We start from the raw sequence: 23,360 nt of genomic DNA, 5'->3' as shown, positions 1-23,360 counted from the left end.
ACGTTGTAGCACGATCTGTTGCATTCAGTGCATTGTACACTTAGACGTCTAAATGCTGGAAGATCTAATTGATTGATTGCTGTAACCCTGAAGATTTGTGGCAGAAATAGATAGCAAAGAAACGCGTGGAGCTAATAGTGGGTGGGATCGGAATAATTTGTCTTCGCACTAGAACAATATTCCTTGCACATAACTTGGATGTGCTGAACTTGGATTGCATTTATCTACCTTGTGCAGGTCTCTATAGGTGCGGTTATTGGGCCCCTCCTATATCTCTGATATTCTATGTCCAGTTTACAAACATATACAAAAACAAATATATATATATATAGCTACTAAGATACAAACTGGACATGAATATATGTGATATGTTATTTTTTAGCATTATTACCCATCACACTAGATTCATTTATTTTGTGGCAATGCAAAGTGTGAAAGCTCTAGACACATAGTCTTGATATATTGTATAATTTATCTTATATAAGCTGCTGACATATCTACCATACAAACATTGGCAGTGAAGCTTTGACTGCCACGTTATATATCCCCTAAACAGGTCAGTGAAAATTATACTGTATAGTGGCAGCTCTGGGGGCATTATACTGTGTAGGGACAGCTATTTGGTATTATATCATGTGGGAGGCACTATGGGAGCATGATATTGTGTGGGAGGCACTATGGTAGCATGATACTGTGTGGGAGGCACTATGGGAGCATGATACTGTGTGGGCTGAATCGGGTGTGTATGGGCGGGGATTGGGTGGGATTAGAGGCATGGTTTAAAAGAAAAATATTGGCGCCACACATTAGTTGTCCCTCTTTGTGATACTTGAAAGTTGGGAGGTATGGGTACCATAACTTAAATTTGCATTAAGTTCCTTGTTGTAATGCTGGTGGTGCTCAAGACAATCGCTATCACATGGGTGGAGCACGCATCAACACTGAAAGAAAACAAAAGGCCAAGTAACTCAACAGTGGATGAGCGGAACCGAATACTGAAGGTAGTAGAAGATGGAGATGATGCATAAATGGAGTGGATGGCAGATGAATAGCATTAAAGCAGTTAACAGATGACTAGACAGTGGGCAAGAGTTTACAGCACTCACTGACCCTATCTGAATACCGGAACCACAGCAGAGTAAGACAGCAGCTTGGCAGCAGACCAATTACACAGGAAAGGCAAACAAACCAGTGGAACTAGTGATCCCAGTGTACAAATAAAACCACTATACAAAAACTAGATCTCTCAGAGGACCGACAGGGCCTACAGTACAAACAAACACATAGAGAAGAACCCAGTCATTAACTAGTATCTGGAAAGAGTTTAGCACATGCCAGAAACAGTATAACCAGCACCTGAGTATCCAGGTATGAAGTATATAAAGGCCCAAGAAAAGTACTCCATCCTAATTAACCAGGCAAAGCTAAATCATGACCAAATCCAGACTCAGACCACAGGCATTGCCTAGCAGCGACCAAACAGAGGGATGACAGAATCATTGATTAGCAGCAGTCCTGCTTCTAATCGTAACACTAGCATGGATGTTCAGAGTGGGGGGTGGTGTTATTTACCTTCTTGCTGTTTTGGTGCGTTGTCTTAGTGGGGTGAAGTTTGTTGTCAGCCTAGTCAAGTCTAGTGTTGTTGTGTTACCCTATTTCTGGGGTTTTCTTACGTGAACCCTACAGTTTTTCTTATGGTGGCTTGTGTATGGAGACCGGAAACGATACATAGGAAGAATGGACGTTCCAGTCATACTTGGTAGATTTTCTGTATTTTGGTGACCTTGGTCTGTGTAGCCCCTACCTCACGTTTGGTGCTATTATTGGCAATTTTGTACTCACCGATAAGTGGCACATTTTCGGATGGTGGCATACTCTCTGCCACTAGCAGTTGAAACACAGTGAGGGCTAACAGGACAGTGACGCCAAGGGACACCTTCTCTCCAGAGTCTGCTGGGAGGTAGAACCCTAATGGTGCCAGGAAGGAGATCATCACACAGGGAAGAAGTAGATTGAAGATGTAGAATGAAGCCCTCCTCTTCAGGAGTAACGTGTAGGTGACATCAGGGTACGGCTCGGAGCAGCAGCCGTAGGTGATCACATTCTTCTTAGCCGGCATTCCCTGCACCTCCCACTCAACGTTCTCCACGAAGTCCGTCAGATCCCCAGTGTCCAGATGATTCAAAATGTCAATCTGATTACCGTTATACGTCCACGAGCCAAAGGTCAAGCGACATTGCTGTGCGTCAAATGGAAAGAAGGAAACGTCCACCTTACAGGAGCTCTTGGTGATGGCTGGAGAGTCCCACATGATCTGTCCATCATATCTGATGACGACGTTGGTCTCCATTGAGCCTGTGAACTGGTCATCAGCACTGGAAAACAAGGGAAGCTCAAAATAATTCCCAGCATAGACCGAAACTTAAAGGAGAACTCCACTAGAGGACATTTCTACAGTATTAATCTCCATATAATATCACTGTGTTAACCCTTTACTTATTGTACTGATCCAAAGTGACATCATGTCATATTCTCCAGTCTCTCTATATGTATAGAGTGATTTACAGGGTATCTATAGACTGATAATGTTATTTATACTGTAACCTAGACGTGAGGAGTTAAAGAGGCTGTCACCAGATTATAAGTGCCCCGTCTCCTAAATAATGTGATCAGCGCTGTAATGTAGAGAACAGTGGTCCTAGTAATAAAGAGGCTGTCACCAGATTATAAATGCCCTATCTCCTACATAATCTGATCGGCGCTGTAATGTAGAGAACAGTGGTTTTTATTTTGAAAAACGATCAATTTTGAGCAAGTTATAAACAATTTTAGATTTATGCTAATTCGTTTCTTAATCGACAACTGGGCGTGTTTTAACTTTTGACCAACTGAGCGTTGTATAGAGAAGTGCATCACGCTGATCAATCAGTGACCAATCAGGGACCAATCAGCGTCATACACTTCTCATCGTTCCAGCCCGGCGTGTTTCAGTGCACACACAGCGTGATCTCGCGAGATCACCCTGTGTTGTCACATAAGCCCACATTAACTTTACCGAAAAGTCTTGAGAGTGAATAGACGTCACCTCCAGCCAGGATGCGATGTCTATTCACACTCCCGACACTTCGGTAAAGTTTCTGTGGGATCACGCTATGTGTGCAGTGAAAGAAGCTGGGCTGGAAGGATGAGAAGTGTATGACACAGATTGGTCACTGATTGGTAAGCGTCATACACTTCTCTGTACAACGCCCAGTTAGTAAAAAGTTAAAAAAAATGCCCAGTTGCATTTTAAGAACCTAATTAGCATAAATCTAAAATTGTTTAGAACTTGGTCAAAAATGATCGTTTTTTTTAAATAAAAACCACTGTTATCTACATTACAGCGCCGATCACATTATGTAGCAGACAGGAGAATGCAGATTTAATATTGGCTTTAGCTAATAATGCCGACTGACCGAAACGTCTTAATAAACCCAAAATAAGCGAATTCTACTGAAGCTGAAGACTGGTCAATATCAGCGTTCAATGACAATTTATTACAATTGTAAAAAAGAGGAGAAAAAAATGGACCAAGGCGCTGCTAATAATGGCTAGGCAAGGTAATTCAAAACATAAAATAGTATTTAATAACAATGGACAGGCTACGCGTTTCAACACCGGACCGGCGTCTTCATCAGGCCAATACAGACAGTGCGATTTGCAGAGGTTTAAATACAGACAACATGAATAACAATTAGCTGTCAATCAGAACAAAAAAAAGTCAAATGTCAAAAAATGTGGTACTGTAATGATGGGGGGTGGGGAGACAGACAAGTGAGCCCTAATCTACCCGCCACTCAGTCCATGCCTACTTGCAACGACCCGCCCTAGGCAACGGGGTACAACTGGGCGACGGTCCCTACGCTCAATAAGTGCACGACAGACAAACAGACAAGGGTACACAAAGCTAAGGGAAATGGGGCAGTTGCCCACGGCAACACCGTGAGCAACAAGAGTGGTGAACGAGCCGAGTCAAACCAGGAGTGTACGAGGTACCAAACGCAGAGCAAGAGAGAAGTGAACAAGCCGAGTCAAACCAGGAGAGTACGAGGTACCAAACGCAGAGCAGGAGAGTAGTCAGTAAGCCAGGGTCAATATGAAGCAGGGTCAAATAGTACAGAAGCTGCAGCAGGGCCAGGAAACCAAACGAGAAGAATCACAAGCAAGGAGGAACAGGAAAGGCAGGTATAAATAGACAGAGGGCGGGAGCTAGCTCCGTCTGGCCAGGCTGTGATAGGCTCTCCCACTCCTAAGCCTGCCATCCTGAGTGGTGGAAGACGGAGTCAGTCTCACAGGCATAGAAGCAGGTGCAGACTGATTACCTATGGGCGTATACACAGAAGCTGTGCCTGGCAGATCCTTTACAGTTCAGCTCTTCTATTAGGATTTTCCTGACATTTCCTTTGTTGCATGTGACAGTAAAATCCGTGGTCTGTAAAAAGCTTACAACACATCAAAGGGATCTGATTGTAGAAAGGCATCAGTCAGGAGAAGGGTACCAAAGAATCTCCAAGGCATTAGATCAACCATGGAACACAGTGAAGACGTCATCAAGAAGTGGATTACATTTGGCACAACAGTGACATTACCAAGAACTGGACATCTCTCAGAACTTGATTAAAAGACAAGACGAAAATTGGTCCAGGAGGCCACCAAGAGGCTTGCAGCAACATTAAGGGTATGTTCACACGGAGTTTTTTCAGCCTTTTTTCGGGCCGTAAATGTCCCGAAAAGAAGGTGTGAAAAATCGGTAGCAGAATGCCTCCAAACATCTGCCCATTGATTTCAATGGGAAAAATGTTGTTCTGTTCCAACGGGGCGTTTTTTAAGTGTCCCTTTTTCAAAACGGCCGCATAAAAAAATGGCAGTGGAAAAGAAGTGCATGTCACTTCTTCAGCCATTTTTGGAGCCGTTTTTCAGAGACTCTATAGAAAAATAGCTCCAAAAACGGCCGTAAAAAACGCGACTTTGATTAAAAAACGTCTGAAAATCAGGAGCTGTTTTACCTTGAAAATCAATATACAATGAGAAGAAGGTGGGCATTTATGTGTGGGACTTATAGTCGGAACTATTACTGTGTAAGGACACTGACAGCGGCACTACTACTGTGTAGGGGCACAAAAGGGGGTACTATCACTGTGTGAGACACAAAGGGCACAAAGTGGGGCACTATTATTGTTTAGGACACCACTACTCTCTTGGGCACTATCTGTAGGGCAATATTGTTTTGAGGTAATTATAGGTGGGACACAGTTATTTCTGAAGTAAAGTACATAAAGGCACTGTGCAATACAGTGGTACAGCAATGGGGGCAAATGGGACAGCAACAGGTGCAGAATTTGGGGTAACAGCAGGATGATGAGTTTGTGTATTATTCAGTCACTATGTGGTGGTAAATTGTGGTCAAGCTTTGGAGGTATTATTCACTAACAGTATGGTGGTGTTATTCAGATAATGTAGTAGTAATATGTGGTCACCGTATAGAGGTATTATTCAGTAACGGTATGGGGGTATTATTCAGTCACTATGTGGTTATGGTGTGCCGGTATTATTCAGTAACAGTATGGTGATATTATTCAGTCACTATGTGGTTATGGTGTGGGGGTATTATTCAGGAACAGTATGGGGGTATTATTCAGTAACAGTATGGTGGTATTATTCAGTCACTATGTGGTTATGGTGTGGTGGTATTATTCAGTAACAGTATGGGGGTATTATTCAGTCACTATGTGGTTATGGTATAGCGGTATTATTTAGTTACAGTATGTGGGTATTATTCAGTCACTATGCGGTTATGGTGTGGCGGTATTATGCAGTAACAGTATGGGGGTATTATTCAGTCACTATGGGGTAATGGTGTGGTGGTATTATGCAGTAACAGTATGGGGTATTATTCAGTCACTATGTGGTTATGGTGTGGCGGTATTATTCAGTAACAGTATGGGGGTATTATTCAGTCACTATGTGATTATGGTGTGGCGGTATTATTCAGTAACAGTATGGGGTATTATTCAGTCACTGGTTATGGTGTGGTTGTATTATTCAGTAACAGTATGGGGGTATTATTCAGTCACTATGTGGTTATGGTGTGGCGGTATTAGTCAGTAACAGTATGGCGGTATTATTCAGTCACTATGTGGTCATGGTGTGGTGGTATTATTCAGTAACAGTATGGGGGTATTATTCAGTCACTATGTGGTTATGATGTGGCGGTATAATTCAGTAACTGCATGGGGGTATTAGTCAGTCACTATGTGGTTATGGTGTGGTGGTATTATTCAGTAACAGTATGTGGGTATTATTCAGTCACTATGTGGTTATGGTGTGGCGGAATTATTCAGTAACAGTATGGGGGTATTATTCAGTCACTATGTGGTTATGGTGTGGCGGTATTATTCAGTAACAGTATGGGGGTATTATTCAGTCACTATGTGGTTATGGTGTGGAGGTATTATTCAGTAACAGTATGGGGGTATTATTCAGTCATTATGTGGTTATGGTGTGGAGATATTATTTAGTAACAGTATAGGGGTATTATTCAGTTACTTTGTGGTTATGGTGTGGAGGTATTATTCAGTAACAGTATGGTGGTATTATTCAGTCACTATGTGGTTATGGTGTGGTGGTATTATTCAGTAACAGTATGGGGGTATTATTCAGTCACTATGTGGTTATGGTATAGCGGTATTATTCAGTTACAGTATGTGGGTATTATTCAGTCACTATGCGGTTATGGTGTGGCGGTATTATGCAGTAACAGTATGGGGGTATTATTCAGTCACTATGGGGTAATGGTGTGGTGGTATTATGCAGTAACAGTATGGGGGTATTATTCAGTCACTATGTGGTTATGGTGTGGAGGTATTATTCAGTAACAGTATGGGGGTATTATTCAGTCACTATGTGGTTATGATGTGGCAGTATAATTCAGTAACAGTATGGGGGTATTATTCAGTCACTATGTGGTCATGGTGTGGTGGTATTATTCAGTAACAGTATGGGGGTATTATTCAGTCACTATGTGGTTATGATGTGGCAGTATAATTCAGTAACTGTATGGGGGTATTAGTCAGTCACTATGTGGTTATGGTGTGGCGGTATTATTCAGTAATAGTATGGGGTTATTATTCAGTCACTATTTGGTTATGGTGTGGGTGTATTATTCAGTAACAGTATGGGGGTATTATTCAGTAACAGTATGGGGGTATTATTCAGTCCATGTGGTTATGGTGTGGTGGTATTATTCAGTAACAGTATGGCGGTATTATTCAGTAACAGTATGGGGGTATTATTCAGTCACTATGTGGTTATGGTGTGGCGGTATTATTCAGTAACAGTATGGGGGTATTATTCAGTGCATGTGGTTATGGTGTGGCAGTATTATTCAGTAACAGTATGGGGGTATTATTCAGTCCATGTGGTTATGGTGTGGCGGTATTATTCAGTAACAGTATGAGGGTATTATTCAGTCACTATGTGGTTATGGTGTGGCGGTATTATTCAGTAACTGTATGGGGGTATTATTCAGTCACTATGTGGTTATGGTGTGGCGGTATTATTCAGTAACAGTATGGGGGTATTATTCAGTCACTGTGTGGTTATGGTGTGGTGGTATTATTCAGTAACAGTATGGGGGTATTATTCAGTCACTATGTGGTTAAGGTGTGGTGGTATTATTCAGTATCAGTATGGGGGTATTATTCAGTCACTATGTGGTTATGGTGTGGAGGTATTATTCAGTATCAGTATGGGGGTATTATTCAGTCACTATGTGGTCATGGTGTGGAGATATTATTCGGTAACAGTATGGGGGTATCATTCAGTAACAGTATGGGGTATTATTCAGTCTATGTGGTTATGGTGTGGCAGTATTATTCAGTAACAGTATGGGGGTATTAGTCAGTCACTATGTGGTTATGGTGTGGCGGTATTACTCAGTAACTGTATGGGGGTATTATTCAGTCACTATGTGGTTATGGTGTGGCGGTATTATTCAGTAACAGTATGGGGGTATTAGTCAGTCACCATGTGGTTATGGTGTGGATGTATTAATCAGTAACAGTATGGGGGTATTTTTCAGTCTATGTGGTTATGGTGTGGCTGTATTAATCAGTAACAGTATGGGGGTATTATTCAGTAACAGTATGGGAGTATTAGTCAGTCACTATGTGGTTATGGTGTGGAGGTATTATTCAGTATCAGTATGGGGGTATTATTCAGTCACTATGTGGTTATGGTGTGGATGTATTAATCAGTAACAGTATGGGGGTATTATTCAGTCACTATGTGGTTATGGTGTGGGGGTATTATTCAGTAACAGTGTGGGGGTATTATTCAGTCACTATGTGGTTATGGTGTGGAGGTATTATTCAGTAACAGTATGGGGTATTATTCAGTCACTTTGTGGTTATGGTGTGGCGGTATTATTCAGTAACAGTACGGGGGTATTATTCAGTCACTATGTGGTTATGTGTGGCGGTATTATTGAGTAACAGTATGGGGGTATTATTCAGTCACTATGTGGTTATGGTGTGGGGGTATTATTCAGTAACAATATGGGGGTATTATTCAGTCACTATGTGGTTATGGTGTGGGGGTATTATTCAGTAACAGTGTAGGGGTAATATTCAGTCACTATGTGGTTATGGTGTGGAGGTATTACTCAGTAACAGTATGGGGGTATTATTCAGTCACTATGTGGTTATGGTGGGGAGGTATTATTCAGTAACAGTATGGGGGTATTATTCAGTCACTATGTGGTTATGGTGTGGTGGTATTATTCAGTAACAGTGTAGGGGTAATATTCAGTCACTATGTGGTTATGGTGTGGCGGTATTATTCAGTAACAGTGTAGGGGTAATATTCAGTCACTATGTGGTCATGGTGTGGCGGTATTATTCAGTAACAGTAGGGGGTATTATTCAGTCACTATGTTTTTGTGGTGTGGCGGTATTATTCAGTAACAGTATGGGGGTATTATTCAGTCACTATGTGGTTATGGTGTGGAGGTATTATTCAGTAACAGTATGGGGGTATTATTCAGTCACTATGTGGTTATGGTGTGGTGGTATTATTCAGTAACAGTATGGGGGTATTATTCAGTCACTATGTGGTTATGGTATAGCGGTATTATTTAGTTACAGTATGTGGGTATTATTCAGTCACTATGCGGTTATGGTGTGGCGGTATTATGCAGTAACAGTATGGGGGTATTATTCAGTCACTATGGGGTAATTGTGTGGTGGTATTATGCAGTAACAGTATGGGGTATTATTCAGTCACTATGTGGTTATGGTGTGGCGGTATTATTCAGTAACAGTATGGGGGTATTATTCAGTCACTATGTGATTATGGTGTGGCGGTATTATTCAGTAACAGTATGGGGTATTATTCAGTCACTGGTTATGGTGTGGTTGTATTATTCAGTAACAGTATGGGGGTATTATTCAGTCACTATGTGGTTATGGTGTGGCGGTATTAGTCAGTAACAGTATGGCGGTATTATTCAGTCACTATGTGGTCATGGTGTGGTGGTATTATTCAGTAACAGTATGGGGGTATTATTCAGTCACTATGTGGTTATGATGTGGCGGTATAATTCAGTAACTGCATGGGGGTATTAGTCAGTCACTATGTGGTTATGGTGTGGTGGTATTATTCAGTAACAGTATGTGGGTATTATTCAGTCACTATGTGGTTATGGTGTGGCGGAATTATTCAGTAACAGTATGGGGGTATTATTCAGTCACTATGTGGTTATGGTGTGGCGGTATTATTCAGTAACAGTATGGGGGTATTATTCAGTCACTATGTGGTTATGGTGTGGAGGTATTATTCAGTAACAGTATGGGGGTATTATTCAGTCATTATGTGGTTATGGTGTGGAGATATTATTTAGTAACAGTATAGGGGTATTATTCAGTTACTTTGTGGTTATGGTGTGGAGGTATTATTCAGTAACAGTATGGTGGTATTATTCAGTCACTATGTGGTTATGGTGTGGTGGTATTATTCAGTAACAGTATGGGGGTATTATTCAGTCACTATGTGGTTATGGTATAGCGGTATTATTCAGTTACAGTATGTGGGTATTATTCAGTCACTATGCGGTTATGGTGTGGCGGTATTATGCAGTAACAGTATGGGGGTATTATTCAGTCACTATGGGGTAATGGTGTGGTGGTATTATGCAGTAACAGTATGGGGGTATTATTCAGTCACTATGTGGTTATGGTGTGGAGGTATTATTCAGTAACAGTATGGGGGTATTATTCAGTCACTATGTGGTTATGATGTGGCAGTATAATTCAGTAACAGTATGGGGGTATTATTCAGTCACTATGTGGTCATGGTGTGGTGGTATTATTCAGTAACAGTATGGGGGTATTATTCAGTCACTATGTGGTTATGATGTGGCAGTATAATTCAGTAACTGTATGGGGGTATTAGTCAGTCACTATGTGGTTATGGTGTGGCGGTATTATTCAGTAATAGTATGGGGTTATTATTCAGTCACTATTTGGTTATGGTGTGGGTGTATTATTCAGTAACAGTATGGGGGTATTATTCAGTAACAGTATGGGGGTATTATTCAGTCCATGTGGTTATGGTGTGGTGGTATTATTCAGTAACAGTATGGCGGTATTATTCAGTAACAGTATGGGGGTATTATTCAGTCACTATGTGGTTATGGTGTGGCGGTATTATTCAGTAACAGTATGGGGGTATTATTCAGTGCATGTGGTTATGGTGTGGCAGTATTATTCAGTAACAGTATGGGGGTATTATTCAGTCCATGTGGTTATGGTGTGGCGGTATTATTCAGTAACAGTATGAGGGTATTAGTCAGTCACTATGAGGTTATGGTGTGGCAGTATTATTCAGTAACAGTATGGGGGTATTATTCAGTCCATGTGGTTATGGTGTGGCGGTATTATTCAGTAACAGTATGAGGGTATTATTCAGTCACTATGTGGTTATGGTGTGGCGGTATTATTCAGTAACTGTATGGGGGTATTATTCAGTCACTATGTGGTTATGGTGTGGCGGTATTATTCAGTAACAGTATGGGGGTATTATTCAGTCACTGTGTGGTTATGGTGTGGTGGTATTATTCAGTAACAGTATGGGGGTATTATTCAGTCACTATGTGGTTAAGGTGTGGTGGTATTATTCAGTATCAGTATGGGGGTATTATTCAGTCACTATGTGGTTATGGTGTGGAGGTATTATTCAGTATCAGTATGGGGGTATTATTCAGTCACTATGTGGTCATGGTGTGGAGATATTATTCGGTAACAGTATGGGGGTATCATTCAGTAACAGTATGGGGTATTATTCAGTCTATGTGGTTATGGTGTGGCAGTATTATTCAGTAACAGTATGGGGGTATTAGTCAGTCACTATGTGGTTATGGTGTGGCGGTATTACTCAGTAACTGTATGGGGGTATTATTCAGTCACTATGTGGTTATGGTGTGGCGGTATTATTCAGTAACAGTATGGGGGTATTAGTCAGTCACCATGTGGTTATGGTGTGGATGTATTAATCAGTAACAGTATGGGGGTATTTTTCAGTCTATGTGGTTATGGTGTGGCTGTATTAATCAGTAACAGTATGGGGGTATTATTCAGTAACAGTATGGGAGTATTAGTCAGTCACTATGTGGTTATGGTGTGGAGGTATTATTCAGTATCAGTATGGGGGTATTATTCAGTCACTATGTGGTTATGGTGTGGATGTATTAATCAGTAACAGTATGGGGGTATTATTCAGTCACTATGTGGTTATGGTGTGGGGGTATTATTCAGTAACAGTGTGGGGGTATTATTCAGTCACTATGTGGTTATGGTGTGGAGGTATTATTCAGTAACAGTATGGGGTATTATTCAGTCACTTTGTGGTTATGGTGTGGCGATATTATTCAGTAACAGTACGGGGGTATTATTCAGTCACTATGTGGTTATGTGTGGCGGTATTATTGAGTAACAGTATGGGGGTATTATTCAGTCACTATGTGGTTATGGTGTGGGGGTATTATTCAGTAACAATATGGGGGTATTATTCAGTCACTATGTGGTTATGGTGTGGGGGTATTATTCAGTAACAGTGTAGGGGTAATATTCAGTCACTATGTGGTTATGGTGTGGAGGTATTACTCAGTAACAGTATGGGGGTATTATTCAGTCACTATGTGGTTATGGTGGGGAGGTATTATTCAGTAACAGTATGGGGGTATTATTCAGTCACTATGTGGTTATGGTGTGGTGGTATTATTCAGTAACAGTGTAGGGGTAATATTCAGTCACTATGTGGTTATGGTGTGGCGGTATTATTCAGTAACAGTGTAGGGGTAATATTCAGTCACTATGTGGTCATGGTGTGGCGGTATTATTCAGTAACAGTAGGGGGTATTATTCAGTCACTATGTTTTTGTGGTGTGGCGGTATTATTCAGTAACAGTATGGGGGTATTATTCAGTCACTATGTGGTTATGGTGTGGAGGTATTATTCAGTAACAGTATGGGGGTATTATTCAGTCACTATGTGGTTATGGTGTGGCGGTATTATTCAGTAACAGTATGGGGGTATTATTCAGTCACTATGTGGTTATGGTGTGGTTGTATTATTCAGTAACAGTATGGGGGTATTATTCAGTCACTATGTGGTTATGGTGTGGCGGTATTAGTCAGTAACAGTATGGCGGTATTATTCAGTCACTATGTGGTCATGGTGTGGTGGTATTATTCAGTAACAGTATGGGGGTATTATTCAGTCACTATGTGGTTATGGTGTGGCGGTATTATTCAGTAACTGTATGGGGGTATTAGTCAGTAACAGTATGGGGGTATTATTCAGTCACTATGTGGTTATGGTGTGGCGGTATTATTCAGTAATAGTATGGGGTTATTATTCAGTCACTATTTGGTTATGGTGTGGGGGTATTATTCAGTAACAGTATGGGGGTATTATTCAGACACTATGTGGTTATGGTGTGGTGGTATTATTCTGTAACAGAATGGGGGTATTATTCAGTCCATGTGGTTATGGTGTGGTGGTATTATTCAGTAACAGTATGGGGGTATTATTCAGTCCATGTGGTTATGGTGTGGCGGTATTATTCAGTAACAGTATGGGGGTATTATTCAGTCACGATGTGGTTATGGTGTGGGGGTATTATTCAGTAATTGTATAGGGGTATTAGTCAGTCACTATGCGGTTATGGTGTGGAGGTATTATTCAGTAACAGTATGGGGGTATTATTCAGTCACTATGTGGTTATGGTGTGGAGGTATTATTCAGTAACTGTATGGGAGTATTAGTCAGTCACTATGTGGTTATGGTGTGGTGGTATTATTCAGTATCAGTATGGGGGTATTATTCAGTCACTATGTGGTTATGGTGTGGAGGTATTATTCAGTATCAGTATGGGGGTATTATTCAGTCACTATGTGGTTATGGTGTGGAGGTATTATTTAGTAACAGTATGGGGGTATTATTCAGTCACTATGTGGTTATGGTGTGGCGGTATTATTCAGTAACAGTAAGGGGGTATTATTCAGTCACTATGTGGTTATGGTGTGGTGGTATTATTCAGTAACAGTATGGGGGTATTATTCAGTCACTATGTGGTTATGGTGTGGTGGTATTATTCAGTAACTGTATGGGGGTATTATTCAGTCACTATGTGGTTATGGTGTGGCGGTATTATTCGGTAACAGTATGGGGGTATTATGCAGTCACTATGTGGTTATGGTGTGGTGGTATTATTCAGTAACAGTATGGGGGTATTATTCAGTCACTATGTGGTTATGGTGTGGTGGTATTATTCAGTAACAGTATGGGGTATTATTCAGTCTATGTGGTTATGGTGTGGCAGTATTATTCAGTAACAGTATGGGGGTATTATTCAGTCACTATGTGGTTATGGTGTGGCGGTATTACTCAGTAACTGTATGGGGGTATTATTCAGTCACTATGTGGTTATGGTGTGGCGGTATTATTCAGTAATAGTATGGGGGTATTAGTCAGTCACCATGTGGTTATGGTGTGGATGTATTAATCAGTAACAGTATGGGGGTATTATTCAGTCTATGTGGTTATGGTGTGGCTGTATTAATCAGTAACAGTATGGGGGTATTATTCAGTCACTATGTGGTTATGGTGTGGTGGTATTATTCAGTAACAGTATGGGGTTATTATTCAGTCACTATGTGGTTATGGTGTGGTGGTATTATTCAGTAACAGTATGGGGGTATTATTCAGTCACTATGTGGTTATGGTGTGGTGGTATTATTCAGTAACAGTATGGGGTATTATTCAGTCTATGTGGTTATGGTGTGGCAGTATTATTCAGTAACAGTATGGGGGTATTATTCAGTCACTATGTGGTTATGGTGTGGCGGTATTACTCAGTAACTGTATGGGGGTATTATTCAGTCACTATGTGGTTATGGTGTGGCGGTATTATTCAGTAACAGTATGGGGGTATTAGTCAGTCACCATGTGGTTATGGTGTGGATGTATTAATCAGTAACAGTATGGGGGTATTATTCAGTCTATGTGGTTATGGTGTGGCTGTATTAATCAGTAACAGTATGGGGGTATTATTCAGTAACAGTATGGGGGTATTAGTCAGTCACTATGCGGTTATGGTGTGGAGGTATTATTCAGTAACAGTATGGGGGTATTATTCAGTCACTATGTGGTTATGGTGTGGAGGTATTATTCAGTAACTGTATGGGAGTATTAGTCAGTCACTATGTGGTTATGGTGTGGTGGTATTATTCAGTATCAGTATGGGGGTATTATTCAGTCACTATGTGGTTATGGTGTGGAGGTATTATTCAGTATCAGTATGGGGGTATTATTCAGTCACTATGTGGTTATGGTGTGGAGGTATTATTTAGTAACAGTATGGGGGTATTATTCAGTCACTATGTGGTTATGGTGTGGCGGTATTATTCAGTAACAGTATGGGGGTATTATTCAGTCACTATGTGGTTATGGTGTGGTGGTATTATTCAGTAACAGTATGGGGGTATTATTCAGTCACTATGTGGTTATGGTGTGGTGGTATTATTCAGTAACTGTATGGGGGTATTATTCAGTCACTATGTGGTTATGGTGTGGCGGTATTATTCGGTAACAGTATGGGGGTATTATTCAGTCACTATGTGGTTATGGTGTGGTGGTATTATTCAGTAACAGTATGGGGGTATTATTCAGTCACTATGTGGTTATGGTGTGGTGGTATTATTCAGTAACAGTATGGGGTATTATTCAGTCTATGTGGTTATGGTGTGGCAGTATTATTCAGTAACAGTATGGGGGTATTATTCAGTCACTATGTGGTTATGGTGTGGCGGTATTACTCAGTAACTGTATGGGGGTATTATTCAGTCACTATGTGGTTATGGTGTGGCGGTATTATTCAGTAACAGTATGGGGGTATTAGTCAGTCACTATGTGGTTATGGTGTGGATGTATTAATCAGTAACAGTATGGGGGTATTATTCAGTCTATGTGGTTATGGTGTGGCTGTATTAATCAGTAACAGTATGGGGGTATTATTCAGTCACTATGTGGTTATGGTGTGGTGGTATTATTCAGTAACAGTATGGGGTTATTATTCAGTCACTATGTGGTTATGGTGTGGTGGTATTATTCAGTAACAGTATGGGGGTATTATTCAGTCACTATGTGGTTATGGTGTGGTGGTATTATTCAGTAACAGTATGGGGTATTATTCAGTCTATGTGGTTATGGTGTGGCAGTATTATTCAGTAACAGTATGGGGGTATTATTCAGTCACTATGTGGTTATGGTGTGGCGGTATTACTCAGTAACTGTATGGGGGTATTATTCAGTCACTATGTGGTTATGGTGTGGCGGTATTATTCAGTAACAGTATGGGGGTATTAGTCAGTCACCATGTGGTTATGGTGTGGATGTATTAATCAGTAACAGTATGGGGGTATTATTCAGTCTATGTGGTTATGGTGTGGCTGTATTAATCAGTAACAGTATGGGGGTATTATTCAGTAACAGTATGGGGGTATTAGTCAGTCACTATGCGGTTATGGTGTGGAGGTATTATTCAGTAACAGTATGGGGGTATTATTCAGTCACTATGTGGTTATGGTGTGGAGGTATTATTCAGTAACTGTATGGGAGTATTAGTCAGTCACTATGTGGTTATGGTGTGGTGGTATTATTCAGTATCAGTATGGGGGTATTATTCAGTCACTATGTGGTTATGGTGTGGAGGTATTATTCAGTATCAGTATGGGGGTATTATTCAGTCACTATGTGGTTATGGTGTGGAGGTATTATTTAGTAACAGTATGGGGGTATTATTCAGTCACTATGTGGTTATGGTGTGGCGGTATTATTCAGTAACAGTATGGGGGTATTATTCAGTCACTATGTGGTTATGGTGTGGTGGTATTATTCAGTAACAGTATGGGGGTATTATTCAGTCACTATGTGGTTATGGTGTGGTGGTATTATTCAGTAACTGTATGGGGGTATTATTCAGTCACTATGTGGTTATGGTGTGGCGGTATTATTCGGTAACAGTATGGGGGTATTATTCAGTCACTATGTGGTTATGGTGTGGTGGTATTATTCAGTAACAGTATGGGGGTATTATTCAGTCACTATGTGGTTATGGTGTGGTGGTATTATTCAGTAACAGTATGGGGTATTATTCAGTCTATGTGGTTATGGTGTGGCAGTATTATTCAGTAACAGTATGGGGGTATTATTCAGTCACTATGTGGTTATGGTGTGGCGGTATTACTCAGTAACTGTATGGGGGTATTATTCAGTCACTATGTGGTTATGGTGTGGCGGTATTATTCAGTAACAGTATGGGGGTATTAGTCAGTCACTATGTGGTTATGGTGTGGATGTATTAATCAGTAACAGTATGGGGGTATTATTCAGTCTATGTGGTTATGGTGTGGCTGTATTAATCAGTAACAGTATGGGGGTATTATTCAGTCACTATGTGGTTATGGTGTGGTGGTATTATTCAGTAACAGTATGGGGTTATTATTCAGTCACTATGTGGTTATGGTGTGGTGGTATTATTCAGTAACAGTATGGGGGTATTATTCAGTCACTATGTGGTTATGGTGTGGTGGTATTATTCAGTAACAGTATGGGGTATTATTCAGTCTATGTGGTTATGGTGTGGCAGTATTATTCAGTAACAGTATGGGGGTATTATTCAGTCACTATGTGGTTATGGTGTGGCGGTATTACTCAGTAACTGTATGGGGGTATTATTCAGTCACTATGTGGTTATGGTGTGGCGGTATTATTCAGTAACAGTATGGGGGTATTAGTCAGTCACCATGTGGTTATGGTGTGGATGTATTAATCAGTAACAGTATGGGGGTATTATTCAGTCTATGTGGTTATGGTGTGGCTGTATTAATCAGTAACAGTATGGGGGTATTATTCAGTAACAGTATGGGGGTATTAGTCAGTCACTATGTGGTTATGGTGTGGAGGTATTATTCAGTATCAGTATGGGGGTATTATTCAGTCAAAATGTGGTTATGGTGTGGATGTATTAATCAGTAACAGTATGGGGGTATTATTCAGTCACTATGTGGTTATGTGTGGCGGTATTATTCAGTAACAGTATGGGGGTATTATTCAGTCACTATGTGGTTATGTGTGGCGGTATTATTCAGTAACAGTATGGGGTTATTATACAGTCACTATGTGGTTATGGTGTGGGGGTATTATTCAGTAACAATATGGGGGTATTATTCAGTCACTATGTGGTTATGGTGTGGGGGTATTATTCAGTAACAGTGTAGGGGTAATATTCAGTCACTATGTGGTTATGGTGTGGAGGAATTACTCAGTAACAGTATGGGGGTATTATTCAGTCACTATGTGGTTATGGTGGGGAGGTATTATTCAGTAACAGTATGGGGGTATTATTCAGTCACTATGTTGTTATGGTGTGGCGGTATTATTCAGTAACAGTATGGTGGTATTATTCAGACACTATGTGGTTATGGTGTGGTGGTATTATTCTGTAACAGAATGGGGGTATTATTCAGTCCATGTGGTTATGGTGTGGTGGTATTATTCAGTAACAGTATGGGGGTATTATTCAGTCCATGTGGTTATGGTGTGGCGGTATTATTCAGTAACAGTATGGGGGTATTATTCAGTCACGATGTGGTTATGGTGTGGGGGTATTATTCAGTAATTGTATAGGGGTATTAGTCAGTCACTATGCGGTTATGGTGTGGAGGTATTATTCAGTAACAGTATGGGGGTATTATTCAGTCACTATGTGGTTATGGTGTGGAGGTATTATTCAGTAACTGTATGGGAGTATTAGTCAGTCACTATGTGGTTATGGTGTGGTGGTATTATTCAGTATCAGTATGGGGGTATTATTCAGTCACTATGTGGTTATGGTGTGGAGGTATTATTCAGTATCAGTATGGGGGTATTATTCAGTCACTATGTGGTTATGGTGTGGAGGTATTATTTAGTAACAGTATGGGGGTATTATTCAGTCACTATGTGGTTATGGTGTGGCGGTATTATTCAGTAACAGTATGGGGGTATTATTCAGTCACTATGTGGTTATGGTGTGGTGGTATTATTCAGTAACAGTATGGGGGTATTATTCAGTCACTATGTGGTTATGGTGTGGTGGTATTATTCAGTAACTGTATGGGGGTATTATTCAGTCACTATGTGGTTATGGTGTGGCGGTATTATTCGGTAACAGTATGGGGGTATTATTCAGTCACTATGTGGTTATGGTGTGGTGGTATTATTCAGTAACAGTATGGGGGTATTATTCAGTCACTATGTGGTTATGGTGTGGTGGTATTATTCAGTAACAGTATGGGGTATTATTCAGTCTATGTGGTTATGGTGTGGCAGTATTATTCAGTAACAGTATGGGGGTATTATTCAGTCACTATGTGGTTATGGTGTGGCGGTATTACTCAGTAACTGTATGGGGGTATTATTCAGTCACTATGTGGTTATGGTGTGGCGGTATTATTCAGTAACAGTATGGGGGTATTAGTCAGTCACCATGTGGTTATGGTGTGGATGTATTAATCAGTAACAGTATGGGGGTATTATTCAGTCTATGTGGTTATGGTGTGGCTGTATTAATCAGTAACAGTATGGGGGTATTATTCAGTAACAGTATGGGGGTATTAGTCAGTCACTATGTGGTTATGGTGTGGAGGTATTATTCAGTATCAGTATGGGGGTATTATTCAGTCAAAATGTGGTTATGGTGTGGATGTATTAATCAGTAACAGTATGGGGGTATTATTCAGTCACTATGTGGTTATGTGTGGCGGTATTATTCAGTAACAGTATGGGGTTATTATACAGTCACTATGTGGTTATGGTGTGGGGGTATTATTCAGTAACAGTGTGGGGGTATTATTCAGTCACTATGTGGTTATGGTGTGGAGGTATTATTCAGTAACAGTATGGGGTATTATTCAGTCACTATGTGGTTATGGTGTGGCGGTATTATTCAGTAACAGTATGGGGGTATTATTCAGTCACTATGTGGTTATGTGTGGCGGTATTATTCAGTAACAGTATGGGGTTATTATACAGTCACTATGTGGTTATTGTGTGGGGGTATTATTCAGTAACAATATGGGGGTATTATTCAGTCACTATGTGGTTATGGTGTGGGGGTATTATTCAGTAACAGTGTAGGGGTAATATTCAGTCACTATGTGGTTATGGTGTGGAGGAATTACTCAGTAACAGTATGGGGGTATTATTCAGTCACTATGTGGTTATGGTGGGGAGGTATTATTCAGTAACAGTATGGGGGTATTATTCAGTCACTATGTGGTTATGGTGTGGTGGCATTATTCAGTAACAGTGTAGGGGTAATATTCAGTCACTATGTGGTTATGGTGTGGCGGTATTATTCAGTAACAGTATGGTGGTATTATTCAGTCACTATGTGGTCATGGTGTGGCGGTATTATTCAGTAACAGTATGGGGGTAGTATTCAGTCTCTATGTGGTTATGGTGTGGTGGTATTATTCAGTATCAGTATGGGGGTATTATTCAGTCACTATGTGGTTATGGTGTGGTGGTATTATTCAGTAACAGTATGGGGGTATTACTCAGTCACTATGTGGTTATGGTGTGGTGGTATTATTCAGTATCAGTATGGGGGTATTATTCAGTCACTATGTGGTTATGGTGTGGTGGTATTATTCAGTAACAGTATGGGGGTATTATTCAGTCACTATGTAGTGACAGGGGGATAGGGAAACAGACAGTGAGCCCTAGTCTACCCACCACTCAGTCCCTGCCTACTTGCAACGACCCGCCCTAGGCGATGGGGTACAACTGGGCGACGGTCCCTACGCTCAGTAGGTGCACGACAGACAAACAGACAAGGGGACACAAGCAAAGGGAAATGGGGCAGTTGCCCACGGCAACACCGTGAGCAACAAGAGAGGTGAACGAGCCGAGTCAAACCAGGAGAGTACGAGGTACCAAACACAGAGCAGGAGAGTAGTCAGTAAGCCAGGGTCAGTATGAAGCAAGGTCAAATAGCTAGGAGCTGCAGCAAGGCCAGGAAACCACACGAGAAGAATCACAAGCAAAGGAGGAACAGGAAAGTCAGGTATAAATAGACAGAGGGCGGGAGCTAGCTGTGTCTGGCCAGGCTGCGATAGGCTCTCCCACTCCTAAGCCTGCCATCCTGAGTGGTGGAAGATGGAGTCAGTCTCAGAGACATAGAACCAGGTGCAGACTGATTACCCATGGGCGTATACACAGAAGTTGTGCCTGGCAGATCCTTTACAGTACCCCCCCCCCCTTTTATGAGGGGCCACCGGACCCTTTCTAAGTGGACCTGGTTTATTGGGGAAACGAAGGTGGAACTTCCTGACCAATACCCCAGTGTGAACATCCCGGGCGGGTACCCAAGTCCTCTCCTCAGGCCCGTATCCTCTCCAATGGACCAGGTACTGGAGGGAGCCTTGGACCATCTTGCTGTCCACAATCTTGGCCACCTCGAATTCCACCCCCTCAGGGGTGAGAACGGGAACAGGAGGTTTCCTCGAGGGAGTCAAGGACGGGGAGCAGCGTTTAAGGAGGGAGGCATGAAACACGTCGTGTATACGAAAAGATGGGGGCAACTCCAGTCGGAAGGAGACAGGATTGAGGACTTCAATGACCTTATACGGCCCTATAAACCGGGGAGCAAACTTCTTGGACGGGACCTTAAGGCGCAAGTTCTTAGACGATAACCACACCAGATCCCCGACCATAAACAAGGGGTTAGCAGAACGTCTTCTATCAGCCTGAGTTTTTTGTATGCTCTGGGACGCCTCTAGGTTCTTCTGAACCTGGGCCCAGACTGTGCACAGTTCCCGATGAACGACCTCTACCTCGGGATTGTTGGAACTACCAGGTGAAACGGAGGAGAACCGTGGATTAAACCCAAAATTACAGAAAAAGGGGGAGACCCCTGACGAGTTACTGACCCGGTTATTAAGGGAAAATTCGGCGAGGGGAATGAATGAGACCCAATCATATTGACAGTCAGAGATAAAACACCTTAAATATTGTTCTAGAGACTGATTAGTCCTCTCGGTTTGGCCATTAGTTTCAGGATGGAAGGCAGAGGAGAAGGACAGATCAATCTCCAACTTTTTACAGACGGCTCTCCAAAACAATGAAACAAATTGTACCCCTCTGTCCGAAACAATATTGACAGGGACCCCATGGAGACGCAGGATGTGTTTGACAAACAAGGTAGCCAACGTCTTAGCATTGGGTAGTTTCTTGAGGGGCACAAAGTGGCACATCTTACTGAAGCGGTCTACTACAACCCACACCACCGACTTGCCTTGAGATGGAGGCAAATCAGTGATAAAATCCATGGAGATATGGGTCCAAGGTCTCTGGGGAATGGGCAAAGAACGTAGTAAGCCCGCTGGTCGGGACCTGCGAGTCTTGGACCTAGCACAAACCTCACAAGCGGCGACGTAGGCCTTAACGTCTTTAGGCAACCCAGGCCACCAATAGTTTCTGGCAATGAGGTGTTTGGTACCCAGGATGCCTGGATGACCAGATAGTGCGGAGTCATGATTTTCCCTAAGTACCCTTAGCCGGAATTGCAGGGGAACAAACAGCTTGTTCTCAGGAAGGTTCCCGGGAGCTGAACCTTGATCAGCCGCAATTTCAGAGACTAAATCAGAATCAATAGAAGAAACGACTATACCAGGAGGCAAAATACAAGCAGGATCTTCCTCCAAAGGAGGGCTGGCCATGAAGCTACGCGACAGTGCATCGGCCTTAATATTTTTAGACCCAGCCCTATAGGTAACCAAAAAGTTGAATCTGGTAAAAAAATAGCGCCCATCGAGCTTGTCTCAGGTTTAGCCTCCGGGCAGATTCTAGGAAAACCAGATTCTTGTGGTCGGTAAGGACCGTTACCTGGTGCCTAGCCCCCTCCAGGAAGTGGCGCCACTCTTCAAATGCCCATTTAATGGCTAAGAGTTCGCGGTTGCCAATATCATAGTTACTCTCAGTGGGCGAAATCTTCCTGGAGAAGTAGGCACAGGGACGGAGATGGGTGAGGGACCTGGTACCCTGGGACAAGACAGCCCCCACTCCCACCTCGGATGCGTGAAACTCCACGATAAATGGCTCCATTTGGTTGGGCTGGACCAGAACCGGGGCCGAGTTAAAGCACTTCTTAAGGACCTCAAAAGCCTGGACAGCCTCAGGAGGCCAGTGGAGGAGATCAGCACCTTTGCGAGTGAGGTCCGTAAGAGGCTTAACAATGACCGAGAAGTTAGCAATAAATCTCCTGTAATAATTAACGAACCCCAAGAAACACTGTAACGCCTTCAGGGAGGCAGGTTGGACCCATTCCGCCACAGCCTGGACCTTGGCGGGGTCCATGCGGAATTCATGAGGAGTGAGGATTTGACCCAAAAATGGTATCAGTTGCACCCCAAACAAACATTTTCGGTCGTAGCAAACAGTTTGTTTTCCCGAAGGACCTGGAGCACCTTCTGACATGCTAAATGTGGGAGGACAAGTCCTTGGAAAACACAAGTATGTCATCAAGGTACACTACAAGAAATACCCCCAGGTAATCTCTTAAAATCTCATTTATGAAATTCTGGAAGACCGCGGGAGCATTACACAACCCAAAGGGCATGACAAGGTATTAAAAATGACCTTCGGGCGTTTTAAACGCAGTCTTCCCACTCATCCCCCTCTTTGATGCGGATAAGGTTATAAGCCCCCCGTAGATCAAA

The 23,360-nt window shown here is 41.9% G+C and overlaps 1 protein-coding gene across 2 annotated transcripts in view; it reads right to left on the bottom strand.

Moving 5' to 3' along the window:
- Window positions 1-23,360, bottom strand: part of LOC142741957 (neuronal acetylcholine receptor subunit alpha-10-like) — a 143,579-nt gene that overhangs the window by 20,428 nt on the left and 99,791 nt on the right. For both annotated transcript variants that reach the window (XM_075851280.1, XM_075851281.1), the window contains exon 4: window positions 1,843-2,375. In XM_075851280.1, coding sequence (XP_075707395.1) covers window positions 1,843-2,375 — 533 coding nt within the window. The remainder of the gene's footprint in view (window positions 1-1,842; window positions 2,376-23,360) is intronic.

The sequence above is a fragment of the Rhinoderma darwinii genome, chromosome 2, assembly GCF_050947455.1.
Source record: "Rhinoderma darwinii isolate aRhiDar2 chromosome 2, aRhiDar2.hap1, whole genome shotgun sequence".
Taxonomy (NCBI): Eukaryota; Metazoa; Chordata; class Amphibia; order Anura; family Rhinodermatidae; genus Rhinoderma; species Rhinoderma darwinii.
This window is presented reverse-complemented; position numbering and strand designations above follow the sequence as displayed.